Consider the following 26,135-nt stretch of genomic DNA (forward strand, 5'->3'; position numbering starts at 1 on the left):
CATGCATTATTCATCCCAACCACCTCAACATGAAATGTTTGTTATTGTTCCCACCACCCACCCATGTAGCTTATGTTCTCCCAGCATCCTCTCTAGTGAATGGCATCTGTACACCTCACCTCGTGGATTATTGGTCCCATTCATATACTGTTGCATCAGTTGAGAAAGAAGATAGACCACCAAAGTATGTTCTGATTGGTTTGGGATGATGTCTTTTCTAAGAGCTGATGCATACAATGGTACAAATGACACTTTCTCTTTAGAGCTGGTTGTGTTGAAAAGAGGACAGAGCTGCTGAAGCACCTGTGGCAGATACTGCCCAGAAGCGTGCAAGAGAAAGGCAGTATGTAAACAGAGCTGCTGTAACAAATGTAGCAGAGAAGAAGTGCAAACATAGTGAAGGGTATGTTTTAACATTACTATTTATTTTTCTTGGTAGCACAAAGTATATTTTTCCTATTGCTTCTCACTGAATACAGTGAATTGCTCAAAACCAGGAAAGATTTAGAAAGCGTGTATTTCTGTGTTGGTAAGAAACAAATTAATACACACTGTTCTGTAAGATGTGGACAAGCTGTCTGAAACACTTCTTTACAAATATTAGGTAGCTCTCTGTTGCAGTCATTGGTATCCGTACAAAAAGCTCAGAAATAATTTGTTTGCTCCTCAGTGTCTTTTTGAGGAGGCTGTAGGTTTAAACCCATGCATTACTTGAGACTGACAGTGACATGGATTTCTCATTCTTAAATAAATTGTAAACCTCTTCGAATTGAAAGTTTGATTTGTAAAATAGGCATTAGGCACATACATTTCTATTTGTGCTTTTAGAAAATTTCTGTTCAAAGAGTTAATCCATATGTCTTGACTGTCTCTAAGTTGGAAGCTCATATATGAAGTAGATTAGAATGGCACTTCTGCAGAGCCCAGACTTCTACAACGGATCAAGATTGATTATAGTAACACAGAATTTCAGTTTTATTTCAGTAGAATTTAAGTATTTCTTTAGTCCACACAACATCAAAAGTGTCCTTCTAAATAAATATCTGTGCAGTGCTCTATCTTAGGACATATCTTATTATGTACAATAATCAGAGTGATACAGTATTGCATCCAAAAGAGCACATGTTGTTTTGAAATGTGTCTTGTGGGAAAACAAAATGGGGGATATGTAACAATATATGTATTTCTTTGAAGAGAAGGAAGAGTTTCACTGAATGAAGCTCATGCTAATTAATAATGTTGGACAGCTACTATAGCTGTTCTTGAAATACAGAATGAATATTAAACCAGAAATAAAAAGTTTTATTGTCCTTGACATGTTTTTTTCCAATTCACTGTTCACATTGCTCTATTTTACTCAGTTTTTCTTCATAGCAAAACTACAGCTTCAGAGTCCACCCTCTAAAATTAATGGTGTGTGGGGATTATCATTAAAGAAAAAACTGCATTTCTTAATGAAAGCTTCAGAGATAGATAGGTGAATGCCTGTTAAAACCCTCTGCAAGCAAATCAGTCCAGCTTCTGCACATGGGAAGTTTTCACTTTCCCTCCCCCAGCCTCTGACACAGGATGAGGAGCATTGATTATTTTGCTGCTCCATCAGAGCCATCCCTCCACTTCCCCAGCCAGCTATATCCCCCATGTAGTGTGGTGGCACTACCGCAGGGGCTCTGTGAAACCTCTTTGGGCCAGAGCAGGTAGGGACCCACAGCCTTTGGACAGCTTTTGGGGACAAAAACTTTCTTCTTCCCAAGTTTTAAGTCTACTAATTCTTCAAGGTTCACAGCTTCTGCCCAGGGTGGCCACATCTCTGTTTCAAAATGCTTGGAGAAGGGTGTAACCCCAGCACCCACTGATTGCCCAGAGCCATTTGTAGGTGCTTCTCAAAGCTGGGCTCCCAAGTACTGTCTGTCAGCTGGGGCAGGGAGGAGATGCAGGTGGGCACAGTGAGTACAGGGGATAAACCACAAAAGAAGACACTTCCAGCCTTGGCTGGTGGTACTTGAGGCTGCCTGCCTTTTGTGCAGAACCAAGACACCACAGATCTCCATATCTTGGTATTACTCCAGCAGCCTGCAACTATCTATGAGTTTTGCAAGATTCCACTTCCCTATTTAAATCCTAAAAAAAGTGTGACTGTTTGCTGTGGCTTCCTAAACCTGAATTATTATTCTGCCTTTGATATTGAAGTAGAAATTAGCAGCAACTGACTTAATCAAATCGGATCAAGACATGTGCATCTCATAACCCTCCACCTTAGAGCTGTCCAAGCACTTACGGATGTGAGCTGCATGAGCTGTTGAGTTTGCACTTCCTAGTATGAGTAAATGATGCATATTCATGAGCACATCATATCTTCTAGGGAAAGTGGACGCTGTGCTTTCCATATGTGTCATATTATATTGCATTATATTATGTCACTTTATAGTATACTGTATTACATTATATTACACTCTTTTATTTTATGTGAGTGAAATGTTAAGAAACCCAGTCTCCTTATATTATGCAAGTAGAGATCATCCTGACATTAAAAAGTAAAGAATTTCATTTAACCTGTATTTGCTGATTATCATGTGATTGGCAGGGAATGTATTTCTTGAAGGAAAGATATTTTACTAGCTGAAGAAGAGGTGATAGATTTTTGACAGATACTACTATGAATTTATATTGCACTTCCATACTAAGGAATGTCATAGCAATATAAATAGTATATGAATAAAATTTTAGTTTCTTTAGATATATTTTGTGCCTGCAGTTACTCATTGTTGCTAATGGGACAATTAATAGGCTAATAGGCACATATTATGCAATATAGGCATTTAATTCTGCTATCTGAATGCCAAAGCTACATTTGTAGTTACAAATTATATAGGTAGGTGTTGTAATTCTTTTATGTTTTTTATGTGTCTCTGCAGAAGTGCAGGTCATATCTTCATGACTCTGTTCACCTGAACATTCTTACTGAAGTCAACTGGAAGGTGGAAATGAGCAAAGCAAATAAGATTTGCCCTGTGCAAAATCTGTACAAATCTGAAGATTAGGCAAGAAGGTTTTTGAGGGAAATTTGGTCTTATACACATCAAAACACTTTGTTTCACATTCAAACATGGCAAATCCAAGATAAAATGCAATGATGTAGAGCATTGCTGAAAGACCACAATAGGCCAAAGGCAAGAGTGTCAATGATAGATTTAAATGGATTTAGATAAACAGAAAAGTGGGTAGGACACAAAAAAAAAGAACACTTCTATTCTTACAGTAAGCATCAGTCAATTTTTAAAAGGCAGAAATAGCTAGGGTCTCTGAACTGTCTAATGCAAAGAGGAGTACCCTATGATGTTATACAGCAAGCTACGATAGAATCACAGCAGTTTGAACTTTGTTTTATTGAAAATATGTTTTACCTCGTAAGAAGGGTCAGTTAATTATTTTTGCCTGAATATGTAGACTGTGAAACTATACTCTGAGGCAGGAAACAATGAGAAAAGTGTGTAGGTATCTTCTCATATGGGGATTTTAAAGGTAATGGGGAATAATGGTCTTTTACAAAGCTGTAGGGAGTTTTGCCTAGTTAGCACTTTTGTATGCTAACTCAGACTTTAATAAAGTATCAATTAGCACATGGAGAAACAGAAACCCCTTTGAAATCAATAGAATCATTTGATGGTCATTTTATGAAGTAAGGTGACACCTCAGTGTGGTTAGGGAGATTACAGACTAGTTTGCACCACAAAAGTCATTACTCTGGGACTGAGGGTACAACCTCCTGCCTGAAGGAATAATCTAAAAGAATTCCATTTACATATACAAGGCTCTGGACATGATTTAATTGTCATGAAATTATTGCTGTTATGGAAGTGGGAAGCCACAAATGCAATCAAAGTGCAGCTGGAGCGAATTCTATATTTCCAGTTAGCCCCATGGTACGGCAATCATAGCCAAGCACCTTCTGATCAGCTCTTCCTGGAAAAACTAATTTCTCATAATGATCAAGAAAAGCATGAGCTTTTTTCATCATGTTTTTTTCCTAATTATCATGAGAAGCATTGTTCATTGTAAAGTTAATTCGTTTTGTTGACATAAGCTTAAAAATATCATCCGTGCTTGATAAGGTTTCTCTTTACCAGTGAGTAAACCTGACTAGTTTATTTGAGTCCTCACACAGTAGAGGCAATTCATAGCACATGTGGGTTCAGCCTAACAGAGGAGGAGGGGAGAAGGTGAAAAAGACCCAAAGAAATTATAGAGGAAGACTAGACATAATGAGCACTCAAATCTTTTGTTTGACATGATGTGATTTTATATGTATTTCAGGGACATAGAAATGTAGAATTTTTCTAATTACCTTCTGTCTTTTCCTTCTGACACAAGATCAGATGTCACTTAATTGACTTTCAATAGATTACTCTGTAGCTTTTCTCAAAATCTAAAAAAATGACAATTTTTTCAACCTTTTCACAAGTTCTATTTTTCCAGACCTATGCTTAAATTTCTTGCTGTCTTTCTGGCAGCAGTCTGGGAGTCTGCCTGATATCTCCTTTAAGCTGTGATGTGCTGCCTTTCCATGCTGAGGATGCTGGTAAAAGTCCTTCAAATACAAGACATGAGCAACTTGCCCAACATCCTGTTGAAACAGCAGAGTGACATTTTCCTCCTTTGCAACAACCCATGCATCAATGTGTTGGTTCCTATTCAGTTTGTGGTCAGCTCCTTTCCTACAGTGCTGACTCCTAGGCCATTATTCATCCCTCTATGCCTAGGGGTTTGATTTTGCCATTCCAAGGCTTGTGCTTTGCACTTACTCCTATTGAATTTTTTGGTATTGATTTCCTACCATTTCTCTAATTTATCAAGATAATTTTGAACTCTAACCCATCTTTCCGATGTGCTTACATCTTACCCCACTTCCCAAGTGCTTACATCTCTCAATCTGATGTCATCCTCACATTTCGTAAATGTACTGTATCATCCAAACTGTTAGCAAAAACATTGAACAATGCTGGTCAAAAGCAAAATCCTGCGTCAATGAGGATTCCCAGTCTGACTCTGAACCACTGCTGCTAGTGATTGAGTTGTCTTCTAGTCTGTCTTACTCTCATTTCACCTCGGCCACATTGCCCTATGTTGTCTTTGACAATGAGTTGTGGAGTTGTGTAAAACGTTTTAAAAGGTCAAGATGTATTGCATTTTTCTCACCTCTCATCTGCTAGGCCAGTCATCAAAGTAAGGAAAATCAGAGTGATTTGTTGTCTACTTGTTCTTCACAAATCCATGTTTGTTATTCCCTAGTAATTCATTATCCCCTGGATGCTGAAAAATTGGTTGTTCCAGTAACTTCCTATGCATTGAAGTTGGAATGATTTCACTGGTTCCTCTTCCCCACTGCCCCCTCCCCCTTTAAATATAAGTATTATTTTCCTCTTCCTGTCCTCTAGGAACCCACTCATCTTCTACAGTCACATGAAGGTAATCACTAATATTTTGGCTATTTTTTTAGTTGGTTTCTGAAGTAACTGAAGGTAAATTTTGTGCAGACAGATTAATTTGGCAAGAGATCTTGAAAACGTAGGTTATACAGCTTGAGAGAAGACAGAACATAATATCCAAATACCCCATCAATTTTCACTGGGCACTAGGTCAGGCTTTTGGCTGAGATCAAGCGAAGCTGATGAAGTAAAAATGGATCCTTCCGCCAGATTTAAAAATGGAAGATGTAGTAAAAGGCTGAAAATCTGTGAGAAATGGAAGGTGAAATTTATACTGCTACATCTTTTTAAAGAGGCAAAATGGTTTTTCAGTCAAAAGGAAGAAATCAGAACTCATGCTTCAGTGCATAAACTAATCACAAGGGTCAGCAAGGAATTCTGCTCACAACACTACAACCTTATTTTTTATGATTAACTAAAGATTGTGTATCAAGCAATCTCACATTATTGATTTTAGCATTGAGCACTGGTGCTTATTCCCACTGTTCTTTATTTTCTACTTCTCCTCCCCCTCTCTGAAACTTCAAATACAAAATATTTGATTAATAACATTTCTCCTACAAAAATAAAGAAGCAAAACTACAATCAAGGCTGGATTTTTCAGCTTTACCTGGAAGCAAAGTTGCCTTGAACAACCATCTTTCAGGCAAATCATTTCGGTTTTCATGCACTTGTCTTTCAAGTTTCATACATTTTCCCAGCAACCCATAGCTCAATATCTCAGAAAAATACCACTTCTTTTTTTCCTGTTCTTACACCTTCTCTAGCTAAAATATCATTTGTGTCAGACTAGAAGCCCACTCCATTTCCATTTGGGAAATACTGTCTTTCCAGCTTCTTGGTAAATCCTGTTTGCTGCTATTAATCACATTTATTCAGATGTCAAGTTTGTTTTATTAGAAGTTCCTTAATTTCTGAACTATCACCTCCAAAGCATATTGAGAAATAATTCAACTATTCTGAAGTATTGGCAATTTCCAAAGGCAAAAAAAATCAGTATATCAGAGATCTGATTTGGGAGACCATGTCGCTTGGTGGGGACATCAGTCGGGTGTCCATTCCCTATGGTACCTGCTAATACCCAAGGAACAGACAAAAATACAGTAATCCTTGGGATCTCTGTCTTTCATAACACTAATGGAATATCAGTGCAATTATATTAGCACATAAACTCATTTCCTTGGAAAATCTGACTCAAACCAGCTGCAGAAGATTCTCCCTTGTGAAGGAGGACAGCAACCAGATGGCTCACAGCAGATAATGGAAGGATGGGAATTTTGGCCAAGAATACCTCAGCTCATACAAAAGCTGCTATTACATCAGCATTACAAATTGAATACCAAGACAGATAGAGCACATGGTTTTTGAGTCTCCTCTGAAAGATTCACCTTTCACAAACTGCCAAACCAAGAATTTGCCAGCAAGATGAAGCTTAGAAAATCTTTTATATTCTAGTAAATGCTAGTTCTTAGGCATTAAAAAATCCAAGCAGAGGAACAGCTCCATCTAGCACACTAAACCTTCTCAAATGGGAAGAGACTGGTAAAACTGGGAACATGTCCCAGCATTGGATTATGAAGAAGATGGAAAATAGATAACTGAATCCTCTTTGTGAGGAGCATTGTTAGTGCATGCTGCATTTATAGATGACAATTAGATCACTCTTCATATACATTTACTGTGGAGACTGAAACAATTGAATCTGAAGGCAAAAATCTAGAGGCTGGCAAGCAAAGCATGTAAGGTTGGTTTTTAGGCTTTACTAATCAATTCTTGCTGTATTAGAACCATTCTTTTTAGAACTGTTTAGAACACATCTTTTTTCCTTCTTACTTTATCCTTTCAGCTTGAAAGCGTCCTGTGAAGGCTAGACACTCATAGTCTGTATTTCTATGAAATACACTTTGAAGCTAAGTGATAGGAGCAGGGTAGACTCTAACAGTTTAGATTGAGAAAGAGGCTGTAAGTTTCTTTTGCTAGTTTGATTTCATAGACAGCAGCTTGAAGTTGTATTGAAAATGTTCATCCTGTTGGTTAGTGGCATGTCTTTATGTTCAGACAAGGCAATCACTGAGGTCAGGACAAGGTACAGATGCCACTGTTGTACAGCTGAAGCAAGATCAGATTCAAGAAATACAAATTATATGAAAGATTTCCACCTCTTAGAACCCCCTACAGCTATTTTATAGGTTAAAGACAATCCTTTCGCTATGAATACAGCCACAATTCTATCAAACAAAACAAAACAAACCCTACTGTGTGGTGGTGGGTGCATGAGTGAGGGACAAATATTGTTTTCTGGCTGGAAAAAGAAATTACCCATCCACTTCTTTGTCTTCAAGAGTTGACTTTGAAAGTTGTTTTTTCTGAGTCTATTTCTAATATGTCAAAACACTGTATGAAAAGCTAACTTAACCAGGAGCACAGTCATAATTAAGCTGGGGAGTTGTTTTCACCAGTAACAGCACTTAGGTACTTGCCTATCGTTACTTTTGATCTTCATGCATGGGAAGAAATATTACCTCTATCTGCCCCAGGCAGACAGCTGCTTCTCATATCTGTCTCCAGGTAGCAGATAACACATTTTCCATCTTTGACATTTAGGGAGTATCAGAGAGCTTTACTATCTAGCAGCAGCCATGGGACAAGAAAGAGTCCAGTTTTCACTGCTGTGTGGAAATATGTCATATTCTGGGGACTAGCATACCCAAAATGCAATGTTTTGTAGCCAAAGAATATGATTTGCTACCATAGCCACCACGCAGCACAGACAGGGACATCTCAGGTTCAAAATGCAGTCCAGGTTTGCAAAAGGAACAGGTTTTATCCCATTGTAGGGATATGGCAGATCAGGCAAGGCATCTGCTCAGCATCTGGAAGAGGGAAGGGAATGAAGCAAATGGGCAGAAATTAAGCAAATGAAAAATAGAAGGAAGGCATTGGTGTGTTTTTTTTCAAAGAGGATTGTAACAGCTGTGACTAGGTCCTGTTCAGGGCTTAAATATTCCACTACGTAGGGCAGCAGGCTGCATCTCTGAGCTTTATCTAGCATTTATTTCTATTTCCCAATGTATCTGCAATGCCTCACTTAGCTCCTACTGAGGCTGACTTCAGCAGGGTTAGTTAGACCAGCATGGAGCTTTTGAAATCCTCTTGTATTTCTGTCCATTTTTTTACAGTAGATGTACAGTATCACACACTGAGCAAAAGCTGGGGATCAGATCCTCCCCTGATGTAAGTTATGAGCATTATTTTATTTGGAAATGTTTACTTTGTGATTGTGTTTCATTATTTTTGATCTTTTTATGCATGTATAACCATAGGACTGGGATTTATATGATGGGACTCCCTCTGTCGTTTTGTGGGATTTTTCACTCTGCAGGCACTCTGTAGCTTTGAAGGACTTCAGATCTTAAGCAAAATGAGTTCACTGATGTGTCCCGGGAGAGACTGTTGACTGGTCTGTAGATGTAATTTTATGACAATGGATTGTATTCTGAGTTAATGTTTATGCACCATATGGTATGTTGTCAAGTTTCATTGTATTTATGATAAAAATAAAAATACATGTTCAGGCCCAGACTATTTTCAAGAAAAATAACAAATGCCTCTAGATCTTTCCTTTCAGTTTAAACTCTCTCAGTAAGTATAACAATAGGTAATAGTAGGAGTGGCCTGGACCAGAGATAAAACATATGATGCTGTGGAAGTGGTGCAAAAACATTTAGGACTATAATCAAACAGCCTGGTTAGAGGTACCTAACTTAGGTATTGCAAGTGTTAGGATTTCTAAAATGAGACAAGTGCTATGTAATTTGCTTAAGATATTCTAGATCCTGGCTCAGTGGAGCCTCCATCACTAGAGGCTGGTTTTAGGCATCTATTGTGGGTGGCTCGCCTTGTACAAAATATAGCCTACACTTTCTTACTGACTTGCACTGCTGTGGGGTTATTGCAAAGACATTTTATGACAAGGCTGTGAGCAGCTAAGGGTACAGGAAACCTTAGAAATAATCTTTGTAAATGTAAAAGAATAATCTATTTACCAGGGGGTAAAAAACTGTTCAGTACTCACACACCCACGTTGTGTTTAAAATAACACAAGAAATTCAAGGAACAAAGTATATAGCTCACTAGAATTCTTTTCACTCAGATTTAGTTTTTTCCTACTGTGGTCATTAATGAATTATTTGGTTTCTTTTGGCAAAATGGTGGGGGAAAAACTCTCTAAAGGTGTCATTAAACACAGAAATAATTTTTCATTAACATACTGCAGTGTATGCGCTGCTAAGAAGTACATATATATATTAGAAATATCACATGTATTTGTGTATTTATGTACAGAGAAAGTGGAGGAAGGAGTTTAAAAGTGATTGTCTCTTTCTTCTCCACTTTCTCAGTGTAATATGCCTTCTGCAAATGAATTGGTTCCACTCAAGCAATGTGGCTGCATGAGATCCACTAAGGTCTGTAGCATCCACTAAGGTCTGTAGCATTTTGCATGAGTGCTGGGTCCATGCAGCAAAATACATTGGAAGGACCAGGCATAAAAGATATAAGAATGCAATTAATTTTATGAATGCAAATAGTCCACTGGCTTTCTGGGAGATCACTTGTTCTGCATGATGAATACACTAAACATGTATATAAAACTTTTAAATTCTGAGCTTTTTGACCATAAAATCTTGGTGTTTATGCAAATATATATTGAGCATAATACATTTCAATCCCAGTGGAACTCTGTGGATGCCCATATGGTTATCCAAACTACTAATATTTTTATCGTTTCTTTGGAAGTAATGTTCTTTTCAGAATTAACAAGATAAATGGGTCACGTACAAAAATGCTAGAAGTTGGTTCTATATCTGGCAGATACTTCTTTTTCCTTTTAATATTTTCCCAGAGCTAGATATTCAATTAAGAATAGCTTAATTACAGTACAAGTATTTGTTAAGGAGGAGTCTTTGAAATTGGAGCACGAAGAGGAGCTCACACTTGGAAACCACGTACTTTAATTCGTAATATAGGCCAAAAAGAGAAATGTGTATTTACATTGGTGGAAAATGCATTATTTTAACCCTTTTGTGTAGAACAATCAGGTAGTTTCTTTGTACCATGTATGGACCACCAGTTGCACAGAGCTCCATCAGATCTTCACTGTTTTTTATGAAGCCAAAACCCATGTTTGTAACTGTTTAGTGACAAGAAAAAGGATTCTTTCTGCAATATTTGCAAGGCAAAAGCAGAAAAAATAACCTTAAAGTGTGAGCTGATAATGAAATATTCATCACAAAAGCAGGGGCAAGGAAGGCGTTCACCTTGGGACAGGGATCTAAACAGCACAGGTGCAGCTAAGCCTATTACAATGGAGTACTCAACTATGGGTAACAAACTGGGTTCTGAAACATTTAAATGGTTCTTGAAAAATAAAAAGCCCTCTTCAGAAATCCCACAGCTTTTGGTCATGCAGTCTTCCTGGGCTCAACAGTTCTTTTGTGTGAGCAAGGAAAACAAGATTTCCCTTCCTTTACTGCCCTCAAGTCTTTTGCACATCCCTGTACTGTGCCATGAAACATGTTTCTATAATATATTTGATATGACAAGCAGAAGCTTAATTCCATTTTTGCAGATTTTCCTAAGGACCCATTTTGAAGGGCTCCAAGAAAAAACTTGCATTAAGAGAACATTAAAGATTTGGTTTTGACTCAGTCATGCCAACAAGTGTCTTCCTGTTTGACTGTTTGTCTTCCTGTTTGCAAGGCACTACCTAGCCTGAGGCAGAAGAAGAGGCTCTGCCTCAAAGCCTGCATCATCATTCAGCAACAAAAACCACTAAGGCCCACTTAAGACTAGAGATTCTGCCAAGCTAGCACATTCAAAGCATATGGCTATCATCCTAATGAGCTGTTGTTTCTACAGTCTAAGTGACCCCATACTTCTCTATCAAACTCACACAGCTAAGAAGCTGTCTGCATGAGTACTCTGGAACACGCCGTCATCCCTTACCTAAACTGTAGCTCAACCATCACTTGTGCTACCACACAATTCAAATCCTGAAAGTACATGAGTGCCTTTTACACTGCTGAGAAATACTCCGCTTGACCAGTAGGTCTTGCAGAGCCAGAGGCCAGTAGAACACACCTGGGGGAGAGGAAATTGTCAAAAAAGAGTCTCAGAGAGATCAGCAGCACCTCGGGCCAGAACTTTTTTGTTCTTTTAATACCAGCTGAGGCCCTGACACAGAAAGTTAAACCTCATTCTCCTTTAGCCTCAGAGACAGAGGAACCATTCTTGATTAAACATTAATAGTGGTAACTTACCTTTAGTCGAGAACTAAACTGTGATGACTTTGAGCTTGCTTGCTCACAGTTTTGGGAAGACACAAGACACCAGGAACTCTGGTATTAACAAAAAAAATCTGTGCCACTTCAACACTAGTATTTTCTTCCATCCTTACAAAATAAATGACCATGTAACCTGGGCTGGCATTAAATGGAGAAATTACTGGTACTCAGGGGAGTAACATCCTTGACAAGATTTTACATTACTTAACAGTTTCCTGATGCTTGCCATATCCCAGAATGAGATTACATTGGGAACAGGAAATGTTTTTAGGGATGTTGCCCCTGGGGGCTACTGAGTTGCACACTGTTTTCAAGAAAGGTTCATCATGGAACTGGACTGCAATCCTGAGTAACATTCAAATGACAAAAGCTGTTATCACAGGGAGCCTGAAGCATTTATATCCCTAGTCTTGCCCTTTATTTTACTGTTTCTACTTATTTTGCTTTCTGCTGATATAACACACATGCAGAAAAAACATCCTGATTATCATATTTCTTTTTCTATTGCCTCATTACTGGCCTACTGGTAACTCTACCAGTTTAGTTAACCATGTTTTGATACTACTTTGCCTGAATGCTGTTGATGCTTGTTGGCTGAACTTAATTACAGGAGACATCTGGCACAATTAGTTTTGAATTTGTGGTCTGGGAGTTCACTTACAAACAGAGTTCTCATTGACACTGGAATTGGGCCATCGTGTTGTATCACCTTTTTGCCACATGAACAAAAAATGTAACTGACTTGTACAGTAGATGGAACTTCTTAAAGTAAAAACTTCAGGCAGGACCTTCTTTTCTGGATCGCAGCCTGCATCCACTTTCCCTTCCTGTTGCATGGCAGAGGCACTTCTGTGTTCCCTCAACTCATGTTGAGGGATGGTGGAAGGCCCCTTCCTGCCTTTACTCACCAACAGAGCATGGGTTGTCAATAATGTCCCCCTGACTGCTGAAAAAAACTTGCTGTTGACAACATGCCAAGAACAAGGTGGACATACCTATTATGTGAAGAGGACTTCAGCCTTCTCTGCCCAGCGTGAGTGTAGATTAACTACTGAGAGCTAAGGACTCACAGGACAGAGAGAGGCAAGCACTGCGCACACAGGTCTTAGACTCTTAACTGTGGGTATGCAGCAAACTGAGCCTTCTCCCTGTGTCTCACAAACAGCTGCCAGCTTCTTCGTGAAACAACAGACACACAGATTACTGTGGTCCTTCTGGGCTTGTACTGCTTAGATAAATCCCCATTCTTTGCCTTTGCAGACAATAAGCCCTAGCACATTACATAGCCAATATCTAAAGAACCAGCAGTTCTGTACATTACTCTGCTTAGAAGAGATTTACCATGTTCTGTTCTTACAGTTTGGCCATTTTTTTTGTTGTATCTAGTGAGTCTTGGGCTGTAAACTTCCAAAGGTAAAGGGCCTGCTAGTTTGCTACACTTTGCAAGTCTATGGACTAGGAGCACTGTGTAGTCATAGTCCTTCTGGGCTTTATACTTGGAAGCCTTATTTTGTGTAGAAATTAGTCTAAGATAGATCATTAAGTTGTTTTACTTCCCCTATGGACGTCTATTCCAGACCTAATCTGCCCTTTTTAGATTTCAGTCAACTTTTGGATTAAATTCTGAACTTTTGTTTCAGTAGATTTGTGAGTGTACAAAGTTCTCCAGTTGTACAAGCTTGGATGCTGGGGAATTTTTAAACACCCTCTTCTCTGTTCAAAACACTGCATTGTCTCGGTCTTCAAAACATTATCATGCAACTCTTCAAAGTGTTTTTTATGCTTTTGAAATCTTTGAAGGATTTCAATTAGAAATATTTGTCAGACATCACCTTCTACATTTATTTCCACAGCAAAAAACAGTTAAGTCTAAATACTTAAGTATAGAACACCAGTAAAGTAAAGTGTGAACTGCTTGCTTAAGCCTCAGAACCCTGTGTGTGTTTCCTAATAAGTCTGTTTGTCCTGAAAAGAGAAAGATTTCTTAAAAAGAAGAGCAAAAATACTAGGCCCACAGAGTAAATGTAACTGGAGTGTTTTGACAGAATAACTTGGGTGCAGCACCACATCGTTAAACTCAGCAAAATGGTGAAGGAAAGGTTTGCTACAATCCATAGCCTGAAGTGAGCTCACCGACTAAACTGACTTCATGACAACAAAAGATCCTAGACTGATGAGAAAGTGTCCTCTTATAGAGGTCAGCATTCCTCTGCCTAAACAAGTCTTTCAGACCTGTGAAAGAAAAAATGTGTAAGCTTCACTTGCTTGGACACATCACACAATAGCAGGTGACCATCAGAACTCTGAAACCTTTTATGGGTTATAAAATGATTAACTGACCATTCAAATTCTAGAAATGTTGAATTTGTAGTAGCAATCAGATCCTCAGGGAGGAGGCAGCAGCGTGTGAAACCTGAATTCCAGCAACAGAGAGGTTGAAAGAATAATTAAAATTAGAAATAACTTGGAGCTGCTAAAAGTCATATTGAAGGTTTGCAATATAGCAATGATACCTGTATTTATGTAGACGTGTGGGCTTGCACATGTGTAATTACAGTGACATAATTTCCAAATAGAAAGGTGGTTGCCAAAGAGTGTTCACCAGCTATTATTTTTCAGAGTGAACTGTTGTTAAATATTCCCGAAGGACTTCTGATCATAAATACTTCTAAAGCATATGTGCTTAACTCATGCCAATCAATACTATAAAGCAACACTACAGCTAAGTTAGCAAAGTAGAGAACTCATACATATTGACTAAACCCTGATGATTCTTGTATCTAAGGCTTTAGTTCTGCAGCTTATATGGCAATAGAATTCCCAATTTCAGAGGGTGTACATCCTGCTATTGTATTTTTATATGGAAGATTAAATATTTTACGACATATATGCCTATTGAGGAAACTCTTTTACCTTTGGCAGGGGGGAATTGTCCATCCTCCTATGATTTTTCTTTAACTTTACAGGAGACTACCATTCCCAGAACAAGGATCTTTTGGACATTTCAAAGGACTACACACAGGACCTACTTTCTTCACAAGGGACCTAAGATACTGTGGTTTGACTTTTAAGTCAGCCTTGTAATACAGATGTGGACTTCAGGTAGAATGAGAAATGCAAAGAACTTGCTTGGACTTGGCATGTCCTTGTATTTTTGGGGACTGATGGACCTTACTACAACTGTGCTGTCAGGAAGTGCCAGGCCCCTCACTGAAGGGCAAGAAGACAACCTGTCAGACAAGCTACATCAGCGCATGAAGAGGAGCTGGGTGTGGAACCAGTTCTTTGTTCTGGAGGAGTACACAGGAACTGACCCTCTTTATGTCGGGAAGGTAAGACCTGCACTAGGAGGATATCTGGCAGAATGTATACATCTGAGTATCTGCAGATTGTGGTGAAATACAGGAAGCTTCCCTAAGTGCCTTTACCTTCTTCCTGGCAGCAAATTTATTTATTTAACTTCTGATTGTAAGAGCTTTTTCCCTGTGTCACCTTCTTTTGGGAAGAATTTCTGTTTCGGGGGCTGTCAATCTATTTGCCTATTTCAAAGAAAGATCTGCAGCACCAGTCGTCCTCTGTAGTTATGGTAGTGTTAGAAAATCTGCAGTGATCTTTCCAGGGACTCCAACAACGTCAAGGCAAAGCAAGGTTATATTGGCATGGAAATAGGAAAGAAAGGAAGAATTTTAGATCATGCTTCTGTCTGTGATCAAGTCAGCTGAAAGCTGAAATTCACATCAAACTAAGTAGCCAGTTTCCCTCGAAAATTGACATTTCAATTTTTATATTCTAAAAATCGGTAGGGTCAGAGTATCTTTTTGCTAAGCACAGCTTGACTGGAAGTTAATGCTGTGGACTACAGAGAAGTTGATCCAGATCTAGAAGGATAGATGGACAGCTCATTAAATCCAACCATGAAGGGTCCTCTTATACCCCAATAACATACACATCAGTACAGATACATCTCAAATGGATGTCTAAGCTCACCCCATCTTCTTGGCAGTATTTTTCGTTCACATTTCTGTAGCTCCTTGAGGACAAAGCTGGTGGAAATCAAAGCAGTGATATCTGCCATCACAATCTGCCTCACTATAACCATCCTCTTTTTTTCTGTTTTCTGATTGCTTTTAAAGACTCTGAATTGTTTAAAGTATTGACCCTTATTCAAAGGTTTATGGTCAGCACCAAGGAGACAAATCTGAAAAAAGTGGGGAGGAGAAGATTTAGTTTACTGAAGTGTTTGAACAATACAATTGAGATTTTAGATGCCTAGAATATCAGATAACACTATGATGGGTGCAGACTATATATAGGTAGATATAAAAAATTAAGAACTAAGAAAAGATGTCAAAAAACAATTCCTTTCATTTTTTTTTTTTCATATGATCAAGGCTGCTTTACTTCCTAGCTATCCATTTGCAGGGAAAACAAAAAACAAGAATCACATATCCAGAGGCCCTTTCTGGGCTTGTATTTATCATTCTGCAGTCCCATAGAGCTAAACTGTGCCTTCAGTCACTCCAGTATAAATCAAAATGAATCCACAGTCTTCAAAAGACCTCCTCCTCATTTATCCCTGTGTGACTGACAGCATGATGTTCTCTCCTTCCTCCCACAGCAACGGCATTCCTACTGATTGCCGCCAAATGAGACCTCATTAGTCTTCATTCATCTCTGCATCTAGCATTTCAGCTCTTGATATCTCTATTGATTAAAGAAATTAATATTTGTTTTCATGCAATTCCCAGCTTTGGAACAAGGGCCAGACATATTATTTCACACGCTCAGTTTCATCTGAAATTACTCCAGACTTGCACTGTGAGCGGAATTTTAGCTAAAACAAGGCCTGGAAGAAATTGACTCATCATTGGTTGATACTTGATTTTGTCATTAGGAGCACAAAAACTTGGCGCAGTTGTCAATGCTCTTGAACTCACTGCTGCTCAGCTCTGCTGAATGGGGGTGAAGCAGAGACAACCCTTTGTGGTCTGTGCCCACCATACAAAGGCCCATGCTGCTGTCAATGAACTCTCTCCAGGAATGCCAAAGCCACAGCTTTGTTAGCACAGGGTGTGAAAGGACTAATTAGCTCACAGGGTTAACAGGGCCATTTAACCCCATACACTGTTGAGCTGACTGGGCTGGACCTCTCTGAAGGCCTCATAGCTCTGCACTGCTCTGTGTAGACCAACAGGAAACTATATTGCCACAATGGGCCTCTGGGGGCAAACATTTCATCTTCTTCCACCCCTGAACTGGGTGCAGAGCAGGCAGCTGAGCGGTGGGATGAATGCGGTGGGGGCTTCCATGACAGAAAAGCTTACCCTTGTCTCACACAGCCAAAGGCACAGGCTCTCAGAAGACTCTAAGCCTACCACAATTTGTCACCCTGCCTGCATTCGTGCTGCCTGTGTCTTAGGGATCCTTAGGAAAGGGAATAGTCTGTGGGCTGAATTAATTGTTCTGGCAGGCCAGAATTTTTTCAGTGTGAGTCACCTCAGGCTGACTCAGAAACAGCTCTGGAAGGGCTTGTGCGAGGCCAAGAGGAGGTGTGGAAGAACTTCCAGCCTACTGCTTGCAGCTAGCACCAGCGCTCCAAACAGCTCTGGGTCCCACGCCTGGACAGGAAGAGCATCTTCTGATTGACACCACCCACAACACCCTGAAACACCCTGCTAACAAGGCCTTTCTTTTATCCATCTGCCCACTCCATGCCCATGTCAGAAGGAGAAAGAGTGCACAGCATAGATCCAGTTGTATCTGCTTTATATTCTGAAGGATTCCCACAAGAGAGGGGCTCTTCCGATGCTCTTGTACAGCTGTTTCTCGCTAGCTATGTACAACTGGAGCAACCCAGAAAATTCCTTAACTTGAAACATAGGTGCAGGCTTGTCTAATATGATTTTCAAGGCTGCTATGAAAAATGTACTTTCTTATGTAACTGTAAAGCAAAAGGTGTAAAGTATCTTATGGACAGGGAAATTAAAAGAAACTTCCTGAGGTGAAGTCGTTATAATTTTTGCTTTTCTGTAGTGTTCACGATACTAATTTAAAGTATTTCAGCTTCTGAGGTTTCCTGGTCCTGTCAGAGAAATACAAGGCTTCAACTTCCCTAGAGGTAGCCATTATTGGCTAATAGAACAAACTACAGAAACCAAAGCCCCCACACTTGCTACAGCAGGTATTTTCCACATTCATCCAGCAGCCTAAACTGTGTCAGTAATTGAACTGGGGACAGACTTCACCACTTTGCCGTGTTGGAGACTCCCTAACCCTGTTTCAAAGCATTTGAACCATAGCAGATGAGTGAGTGAACAAAATGCTTCCTTTCTATGGACTATCACTGCAGATCAAAGAAACTTACTCGTGCATCCTCATTACTTCCCTGGAGGTAGAGAAAGGAAAGCACATCAAGGATGGAGTCACAGCCTGGTTAGCAGAGCTGTGCAAGTCCTCCCCTGAGCTGCCCTCCTCAGCACCACTCTATCTGCTTTTTGCCAGGAAATGTGTTGTTTAAATGCAGATACAAACGCCTTAATCCTTTATACCATCCTCATCAAAAGAAGCAATCCAGGCTGACACAGTTAACAGTTTCTAGGGAGTTATTTGCTTTATTCCTCCCATAGTCCCATTAATATGGAGGAGAAAGTACAAATGAATTCCTTCTGTGTCAGCCACATGGCAGCACCTGTAAAACAGAGCAAACTTAAACCTGGATCACCTTTCCAAAGTACTGACTTCTGTGTACAATCTGAACTGCAGGATCCTGATACTGGGTTTGGTGTGAGCAATGGTGTGAGCTTCAGTCCCTTCAGACACCAAATTCTTTCAGATTTATTGCAGTCTGGCAATATTATGGCTTTTATGCTCTTTTTTGCTATGTTTAGGGAAAGCAGATTACACAAGAAGCTGCAAAAGTGCTGCTAGCATTTCTTGCTGCTTAGCCTTGGTTGAGACCCAATGTTTGTAACAAATCAGTTAGACAGAGATCCCCTTGTACTCCCAAATTCTTATTAGTGTTCCACATTCATTCCTTGTTTGCTCCCTACACAACTGCATTCATTTCAAACAGGCTTTGGTCCAAAGGTGCAATTTAACCTGTGAGTTTAATTCAGTATCTTCTTCTATGTCTTTTAAACTTCCCTGAGCACCTGTTATTTTAAAAGGTGCACCCTTTTCCTTTTCTTCTTTCCTTTTCCTTTTCCTTTTTATTTTTATTTTCCTTTTTTGTTTTTCTTTTTTTTCTGTTTTCTTTTTTTCTTTTCCTTTTTCTTTTCCTTTTCTTTTTCCTCTTTTCCTTTTCCTTTTTTTCTCTGAAAGACTGCTGTCTCTCAGATGCAGTAGTCACTGAAGAGATCAATGATGAAGCAATGAAATGAAATACAAATGGCCTGACATGGCAGTTGTCATAGTCTTCTGGTCTGCTGCCATTAACAATGCTTAGGTCAGATAAGCCAATTTGTCCTCCTCCCTGTTAAACTTTTTCATATGTGCTAAGTTACAGTGGAGTTTTCAGTGTGTTTTTAAATAACTCACAGTTGGGATTTCTTTCTTTGTTGAGAGAATAGTTTGTAATAAAATGCATTAAGTTTCACTTCTGCTTTTCCACACAAATTATCCATTTATATTTGGAGTCTTTTTTTCAAACACTACCAATACTGTTTTCATATATTCAGTTTATTATTCCAAGATTTTCCTCTCCAGTACAAATATTTACCTATGTATATATGTGTATGTATTATATATGTATTATATATGCATTTTAAAATGAGCCTAACTGAATCCAGCCCACTTTGATCAACTTTTCCTATTATTTATCTATTCTTTATTCATCTCTCAAAATTATGATCACGCAATATTCACACTTGAACCATTCTTGAATATCCCATTTTGATTATTGCACCTCAAGTCTATTGTGCTCCTGTCTTTTGGAACTTAACCAATGCTGTCTCTGGGCACAGGTCTTTATGTTCTATTCCTTAAAAGCATGGAAGTATGAGCATACTGTTAAGAATCTTCCTAGTGTGAGTGAAATAAATAGAGTGATTTGTTTGTCTTTTGATGTAGTTTTCCAGTATTTCATGGGAACCGGGTGTTTAACATAATGGTAGTCCCCAGGATGATTTCTTTCTCTATTTTAGATGATAATTAACACTGCATTTACTTTTCTCCTGTTCTGTTACATTCACAGGTAATTGTGGCTGCTCAGGACTAATCAGCAGTCATGCAATAAATCCATTTACTAATTCTCTAGAAAATCTGGGATGCCTCTAATCTCTATGGCCTGCCATGGTCACAATCAAATGTTCCTCATTTACTTTACGTACTCTCCATTCTTTTCTGAATATTTAAGGATCAATCCTAATTTTTACTGCTAAAATTTTGGTGGAATAGTAGAAAAAAATAAAAGATTTCTGAATCATTACAGTTATTGAGTAGCTCTCCCATCCTACTTCCCCCTTGATCCCAAACAGATTTGCCTTACCTGTTCCATCATTATGATACCCCTGACTCCTCTTAAGCCATGTGAGCAAGCACAGTCTGCAGCTTTGCTGACCTCACCTTATCCCAAGCCTGGCAGTGAGGCCTTCTCAGTGGCCATTGCAACCAGGCAAAAGATAATTACTGTGCTGAGTGAGATCTCAAAAAGGTACAGAGCCTGTTCCTTTTTGGGTGTTTCTGCCCTTTCTTCTGGCACAGCTGTGGGGCCAGATATAGAAAGACAGGAGAGAGGGTTTAATTGCAACTCTGTGATACAGACATTACTGAATATTTGCCTCTTTCAGCAAAACAAGTTAATTAAAACCAGACTGTGAGTTCCAACAGTGAGACCAAAATGCTCAGGATGCTCATGTGCTTGGTGCTTCTCAGCAGCTGCTTGCCCAGCTCGTAGTAATTGAGACCTGTGCCTTTCTGCAGCTCCACTCTGACATGGACAGGGGAGATGGTTCAATCAAATACATCCTCTCAGGAGAGGGAGCTGGAATTGTATTTACAATTGATGATACGACAGGGGACATTCATGCCATTCAACGACTGGACCGGGAAGAAAGGTCACAGTACACCCTCAGAGCACAGGCCCTGGACAGACGAACGGGCCGGCCGATGGAACCGGAGTCAGAGTTCATCATCAAAATCCAAGACATCAATGACAATGAACCCAAGTTCCTGGATGGACCTTATGTAGCTTCTGTTCCAGAAATGTCACCTGTGGGTAAGGCAGATTTTGTGGAGTCTCTTCATCTATAAGCAAATTGGAGATGGTCACAAAAACATAAATTCCCTGATTCCTTGGACTAAGCCTTTGTCCCTTGTGCCAGAGCTGCAGGACAGGAGAGCTTTCCCTGGGGTGCCCTGCTGCCACAGAAGAGGGATAGCAGGTTTACACCACATTCAGCTGGGCCCCTCTGCAAGAAAACATGCCAAGGAAAACCAGAGAGCTGAAAAAAGGTGTATTTTGAACATGCCATCCTCAGGCAACTTGCAGTAATGTACTTCCCCTTCTCTCCTTCCATCAGACAGTAGCAACACTAATGACCTTTAGACAACCATTACCCCCTAGAAAAATAGCACAGTTTTAGGAACCTATTCTAGTTCATACTGAGAGGTGAAATACTGCCCAGGAGACATGACAACAATTATTAGGAGCTTTGCACCTCCTGATCCCTGTAAGCCTGCACTAAAGTCAGTTCAGTGGATCCCAAGATTCTGGTACCATTTGCTCTCCACTGTTAGAGAAAGAGATCATGTCAAAGACAGTCCTGTTACTGTAGTGCAGAAGACAAACAGCAGCCTTCCTACCTACCCAAGTCAAGAGAAACTATTTACATGTAATGGATCCAGTATTCCCATAAAACATTATTTTTCTGGACTCCTTTCTTTTGGAGTGGCTCATTGCTTTTTAGCTGTGACATCATTACAGAGATAATAGTACCATACAAATTTCATGTCCTTCTTTAACTTCTCATTCTTCAATATTATGTTGGCATAAAGCTAGAGACAAGCATCAAATACAAAAGTTCCATTCAGAAATGGTGTTTCTTAATGGTAATGTCTAGCTTAAATTCAGATTTATTTTCAAGTGTGTATCTAGTAGCACTGGGTTTGTTTCTAACATAGAACATTAAATAGAAGGCTAGGTACATTCATAAAGGCATTGTCTGACATTTTAAGGAGTCAAAACTCACATATATTTTGAACAGTTATGCCTTACCTTCTCCTTTTTAATGATAAATTAATTCCTCTGCTAGCCATTAATGGCTTTAGAGGAAGCAGACCTTGAAAACCAGTTGAAGAAAATAAGTCTATATGCATCTGTGCGGGTTCCAAAGGGCACTGAGGCATATTATAATCTCAAGATCACACAATGTAAACTGCAATCCCAGAGAGAGATAATCTCAGATACATATCCCTTCACACTCACTGTTTGTGTAAAAATGGTTTCCATCCCTTACTCAACATAGAGCATTCACAGGCCTGCTACAGCAGGTCATGATTAATTTCAACAAAGCTATAGATCTTACTTGAGCTGCCTTTAAATAATATTTAAAATCAAGAAAAAAGGAAAAAGAAGCAAGTAGTATATAACTACCAGCCCTCTGCAACCCATAACAAAGTACTGTTATATTGGCAATTGTGTAACTGTAGTCTGTAGAGTACTAGTTTTTTTATATCTTCTTATAGATGCATGACGAATTTATGCCTGTTAATTCCTTTAATGCTAATGAGATAAAAGTATGGGCAATAATAATAAACACTATGAGCATAAAATGAAAAAGTTTGTTGTGGTAAAGCTTTTGTTAGGCACTTCAGTTTATTTTGAACTGTACTTTTCATGACAGCTTTTTATCCCACAAAGTCTTACCTGATGGATTTTTTTGTCAGGCACCTCTGTTATCCAGGTGACAGCAACAGATGCTGATGACCCAACCTATGGCAACAGTGCAAGAGTAGTGTACAGTATTCTTCAAGGACAACCATATTTCTCTGTGGACTCTCGGACAGGTATGCTATTTCATCAAGGAATGAGGCAGTGTGAAAACAAATGAAAAAGCTTCAAGCAGAAAGTAAAGGCAGTGCATTGTGACTGTGGTCAGAGAAACATATTTCTATGGCTCAGAGTCAAGATAGAGCAGTACTGTGTGAGGGCTAAAGCAAGGCTGTGGTAATGAGCTCCAGAATGATATGCTTTTTACAGTGATATGTTCATCTGAATGACTGTATTCTGCAGCTCAGGAGCTGGATGGGTTGGGTGCTGTAAATGTTCTTGTTGGCATCTATCATTGCAACATCTAGATCTAGATGGTAACAAGGCTTAGAGGGAAAAAAAAGTAATCTATGAACCAACCAGGACTGGAAACTACAACTTAAAGGATGCAGTTATCTGGCTTAGTTTTACCTAAGGGTGTTCTTGTTAATAACATTAAATTTATCTGTAGGATACCCTTGCTGTTTTGCTTTCTCTCTTTCATTTTCTGTGTATATCCAAGGTTCATACCCAAAAGAGGAATCTGACAGGTTTTGACAGTTTCTAAAGGGCATCTGTAGTGCTAAGGTCAGAAACTCATGAGACTATAGTCACTGCTGAGCCCTAGGGGACAAAGCAAAACAACACCGCATAATCTACTTCAGAAAGTTAGCAGTTTAGGGAGTAGATCCTCTAGCCAAAGACAAATTTGTACGTGGCATGCTATTTTTTCAGCTCTTTACAATATAAATAAAACAGTAATGTCAATTTTGTCTTCTGGTTATCAGCCACAGATAATCATAGATTTGCTGGGTACTGAATGATTTCTAAGAAAGCAAAGAAACAATATTCAGGGTCAAACCTGGTACAGATTAAACAGGTAGAGTGCAATTTAGACCAAAGATAGGCTCTTAAGTACAAAATCATGTTCTTGATTGGTATTTAACCCAGAAAAGTTCTTTTTCTCCACTTAGTAATTTCCCAGTCACTTAGACCTGCATCGCTGCATATGTCCAGAGCTGCCTCAGCCTTTACAAATGGACAACAGGGCATCCTTTTAGACAACTTGCAGTTGTGAGCCAGAAACCAATTCCACACAACAGACACAGTACTCTCACCAGCTTCCAACAGCAAACCACCCACAGGGTTTGTTAACCCAAAAAATGCAATTGTAGCTCTCACATTCTTCTAAAACAGAACTAAATTACAAACAAACACCAGCTCCTTCATATCAATGCATAGCAATTAAAGCACCTGACAGTGGACAACATATTTTAATATACTCCTCTTCCAGAAGAATTTGGTGTCCTTATCCTTCACCTCCCGACACAATCTCTTGGTTCCAGAAGCATGCCTGTTTTGCCACTGGCCTCACAGGTGCTCAACAAATGTACATGCACAACTTCAAAGGAAAACTGAGAGGCTCTTCCTCCTTTTTTTTCAGGGTACTTTTACAGCCTGACCATGATCATAATCCCCTAGAAGGTAAAACCCGAGGATTTAAATCCCCTCAGGCAGAGCAGGCAAAACCCCCTGAGTATCCAGCTCCCCAAGAAATCATCTGGCTGTTGCAAAAAAAGGACGGACATCACCTTAGCTCTGCTCTTTACTACCTTTTTTAAGAGAGAAAACCTCACTCTGATTAAAACAATGGTATCAGCACCCTTTACCTTGGAAAATCTGAGGATCTGATCCTTTCCATAGCCCTAAGGAAAGTTTTAAAGTTCACCACCAACCTCAGCGTTTCCTTGCTGACCAGTTGCATGCAGCAGCATCAGAGGCTTCCTGCTCAGCATGGCTACTCCTCTGCATCCTATCTGGAGGAGCATGAACCCCAGCCTGGCTCTGAGTCCTGCTGTCATGGACTGGCCCTTCCAGTCCCCAAACATAGGCATGGGGGAGCCTGGCTTTTAGGCACTGCTGTCTTTTTTCATGTATCAAGACTGTTCTGTATTAAGGACAAGCCAAGAGTGAAAATAACCTAAAAAGTATTCATATATGGAGAAAATGCTTTCCAAAATTATAACCATTTTCATATCTTATTTATATCCATGGGAAGTATTCAGTACTGGTCACTATTTCTTCCCGCTTGCATACAGCGATAATTGCCAATGCAATATCTTTTTACCGCTTTTTTATTAAACCCATATATTGTCTTCCTGCTAAAAATAAACACTAAATGCAGATCACTCAAGTTAATAGTGTCCTGACATGCAAGTACTGCCTGTTGAGCCATGCAGCTGGGATGGTGCCCAGGACTGACACATATTTGCCCCCACATAGAAGACCACCCCAAATGTGTCATGACCTATGTCTAGCAAGGGCCATAAGTGCCATGGAAAGTGTCCCCTGGCAGTGCATGCCCTGGGCTGCATCACCAGTCACTGCTGCTGTCCTGCTCAGGGACCCCGGTATGGCCAAGCAGTAGTCCTGGGTAGCTGTGTTGTGAACGAGAAAACCACTAGTGTGCTGTGGGCAAGTAGTTGCTGATATGGTATGGGTCACACCGGGAGGACTGGAGGTTTGATACACCTGCAATGTAGACCTGTGAGCCTCCGTCCTGGCAGCCAGCCGTGGGGATGAGCAGAGTTCAGTGGGGGCAGCCGGGTGAGAGGGAAAGGAGTGCTAACTCTAGCAGATCTGATGCCTGAGGAAAACCAAAGAGCAGCATCCAAACCCGAGGCAGACCCCCGACAAGCCCAGCATGGGTGGCAGGAGGAGGCCTGGCGGGTGCAGCAGGAGGAGCCCCAGGGGCGAGCAGCATCATGGAACCCCCGTGGCGAGAGCCGCTCCCCCACCGCAGAGCACCGACCGCGCCGCTGCCCGGGCCGGCTCCCCGCAGCCTCCGAGAGAGAAGTGCTGCTGCCACCTCATGTCCTCTTGCAGTAGTGTTACCCCGAAGGACACGGAGGCTCTGCAGGTGGGGGAAGCGGGGTCACCACCTCCCGCCCAGCCCAAACCAGCGGCAGCTCCCCAGATTGTACTCGTGTAGCCCGCAGCGCCGGTCCTCAAGGTCCCGATCAAAGCCTGTGGGCTTATGCCAGTTTGCCTCCAGGATTGCATGTGCAGGGACGGTGGAACACTCACCTTGATCTATTTGTTAACTAATCCCATCACTTCCACTTCTGTGTGGACACAGTTATCTCCAAGCAGCACAGCACACTCTACTCCTGAAATGCTTTTTCAGCTCTCTTGGAAGGCAACATTTGAATTTTGAACAGACAGCCTGCCCCAGAGCTGATGCATTTTAACTGGGCCTCTTTAAAATTCACACCTTCTGTTAACCTAGATTTAATTTGGGTGAGTTTTACTCTGCCAGGAAAGGTGAGAGTGAATGCA

At 40.1% G+C, this 26,135-nt stretch overlaps 1 protein-coding gene across 1 annotated transcript in view; it reads left to right on the forward strand.

The window, feature by feature from the left end:
- The first annotated feature begins 261 nt into the window (after window positions 1–261).
- Window positions 262–26,135, forward strand: part of CDH20 (cadherin 20) — a 49,748-nt gene continuing 23,874 nt past the window's right edge. Inside the window, exons 1-4 of the mRNA XM_005149942.2 lie at window positions 262–403; window positions 14,797–15,162; window positions 20,750–21,044; window positions 22,715–22,834. Coding sequence (XP_005149999.1) covers window positions 14,920–15,162; window positions 20,750–21,044; window positions 22,715–22,834 — 658 coding nt within the window. The 5' untranslated portion in view covers window positions 262–403; window positions 14,797–14,919. The remainder of the gene's footprint in view (window positions 404–14,796; window positions 15,163–20,749; window positions 21,045–22,714; window positions 22,835–26,135) is intronic.

The sequence above is a fragment of the Melopsittacus undulatus genome, chromosome 1 (assembly GCF_012275295.1).
Source record: "Melopsittacus undulatus isolate bMelUnd1 chromosome 1, bMelUnd1.mat.Z, whole genome shotgun sequence".
Taxonomy (NCBI): domain Eukaryota; kingdom Metazoa; phylum Chordata; class Aves; order Psittaciformes; family Psittaculidae; genus Melopsittacus; species Melopsittacus undulatus.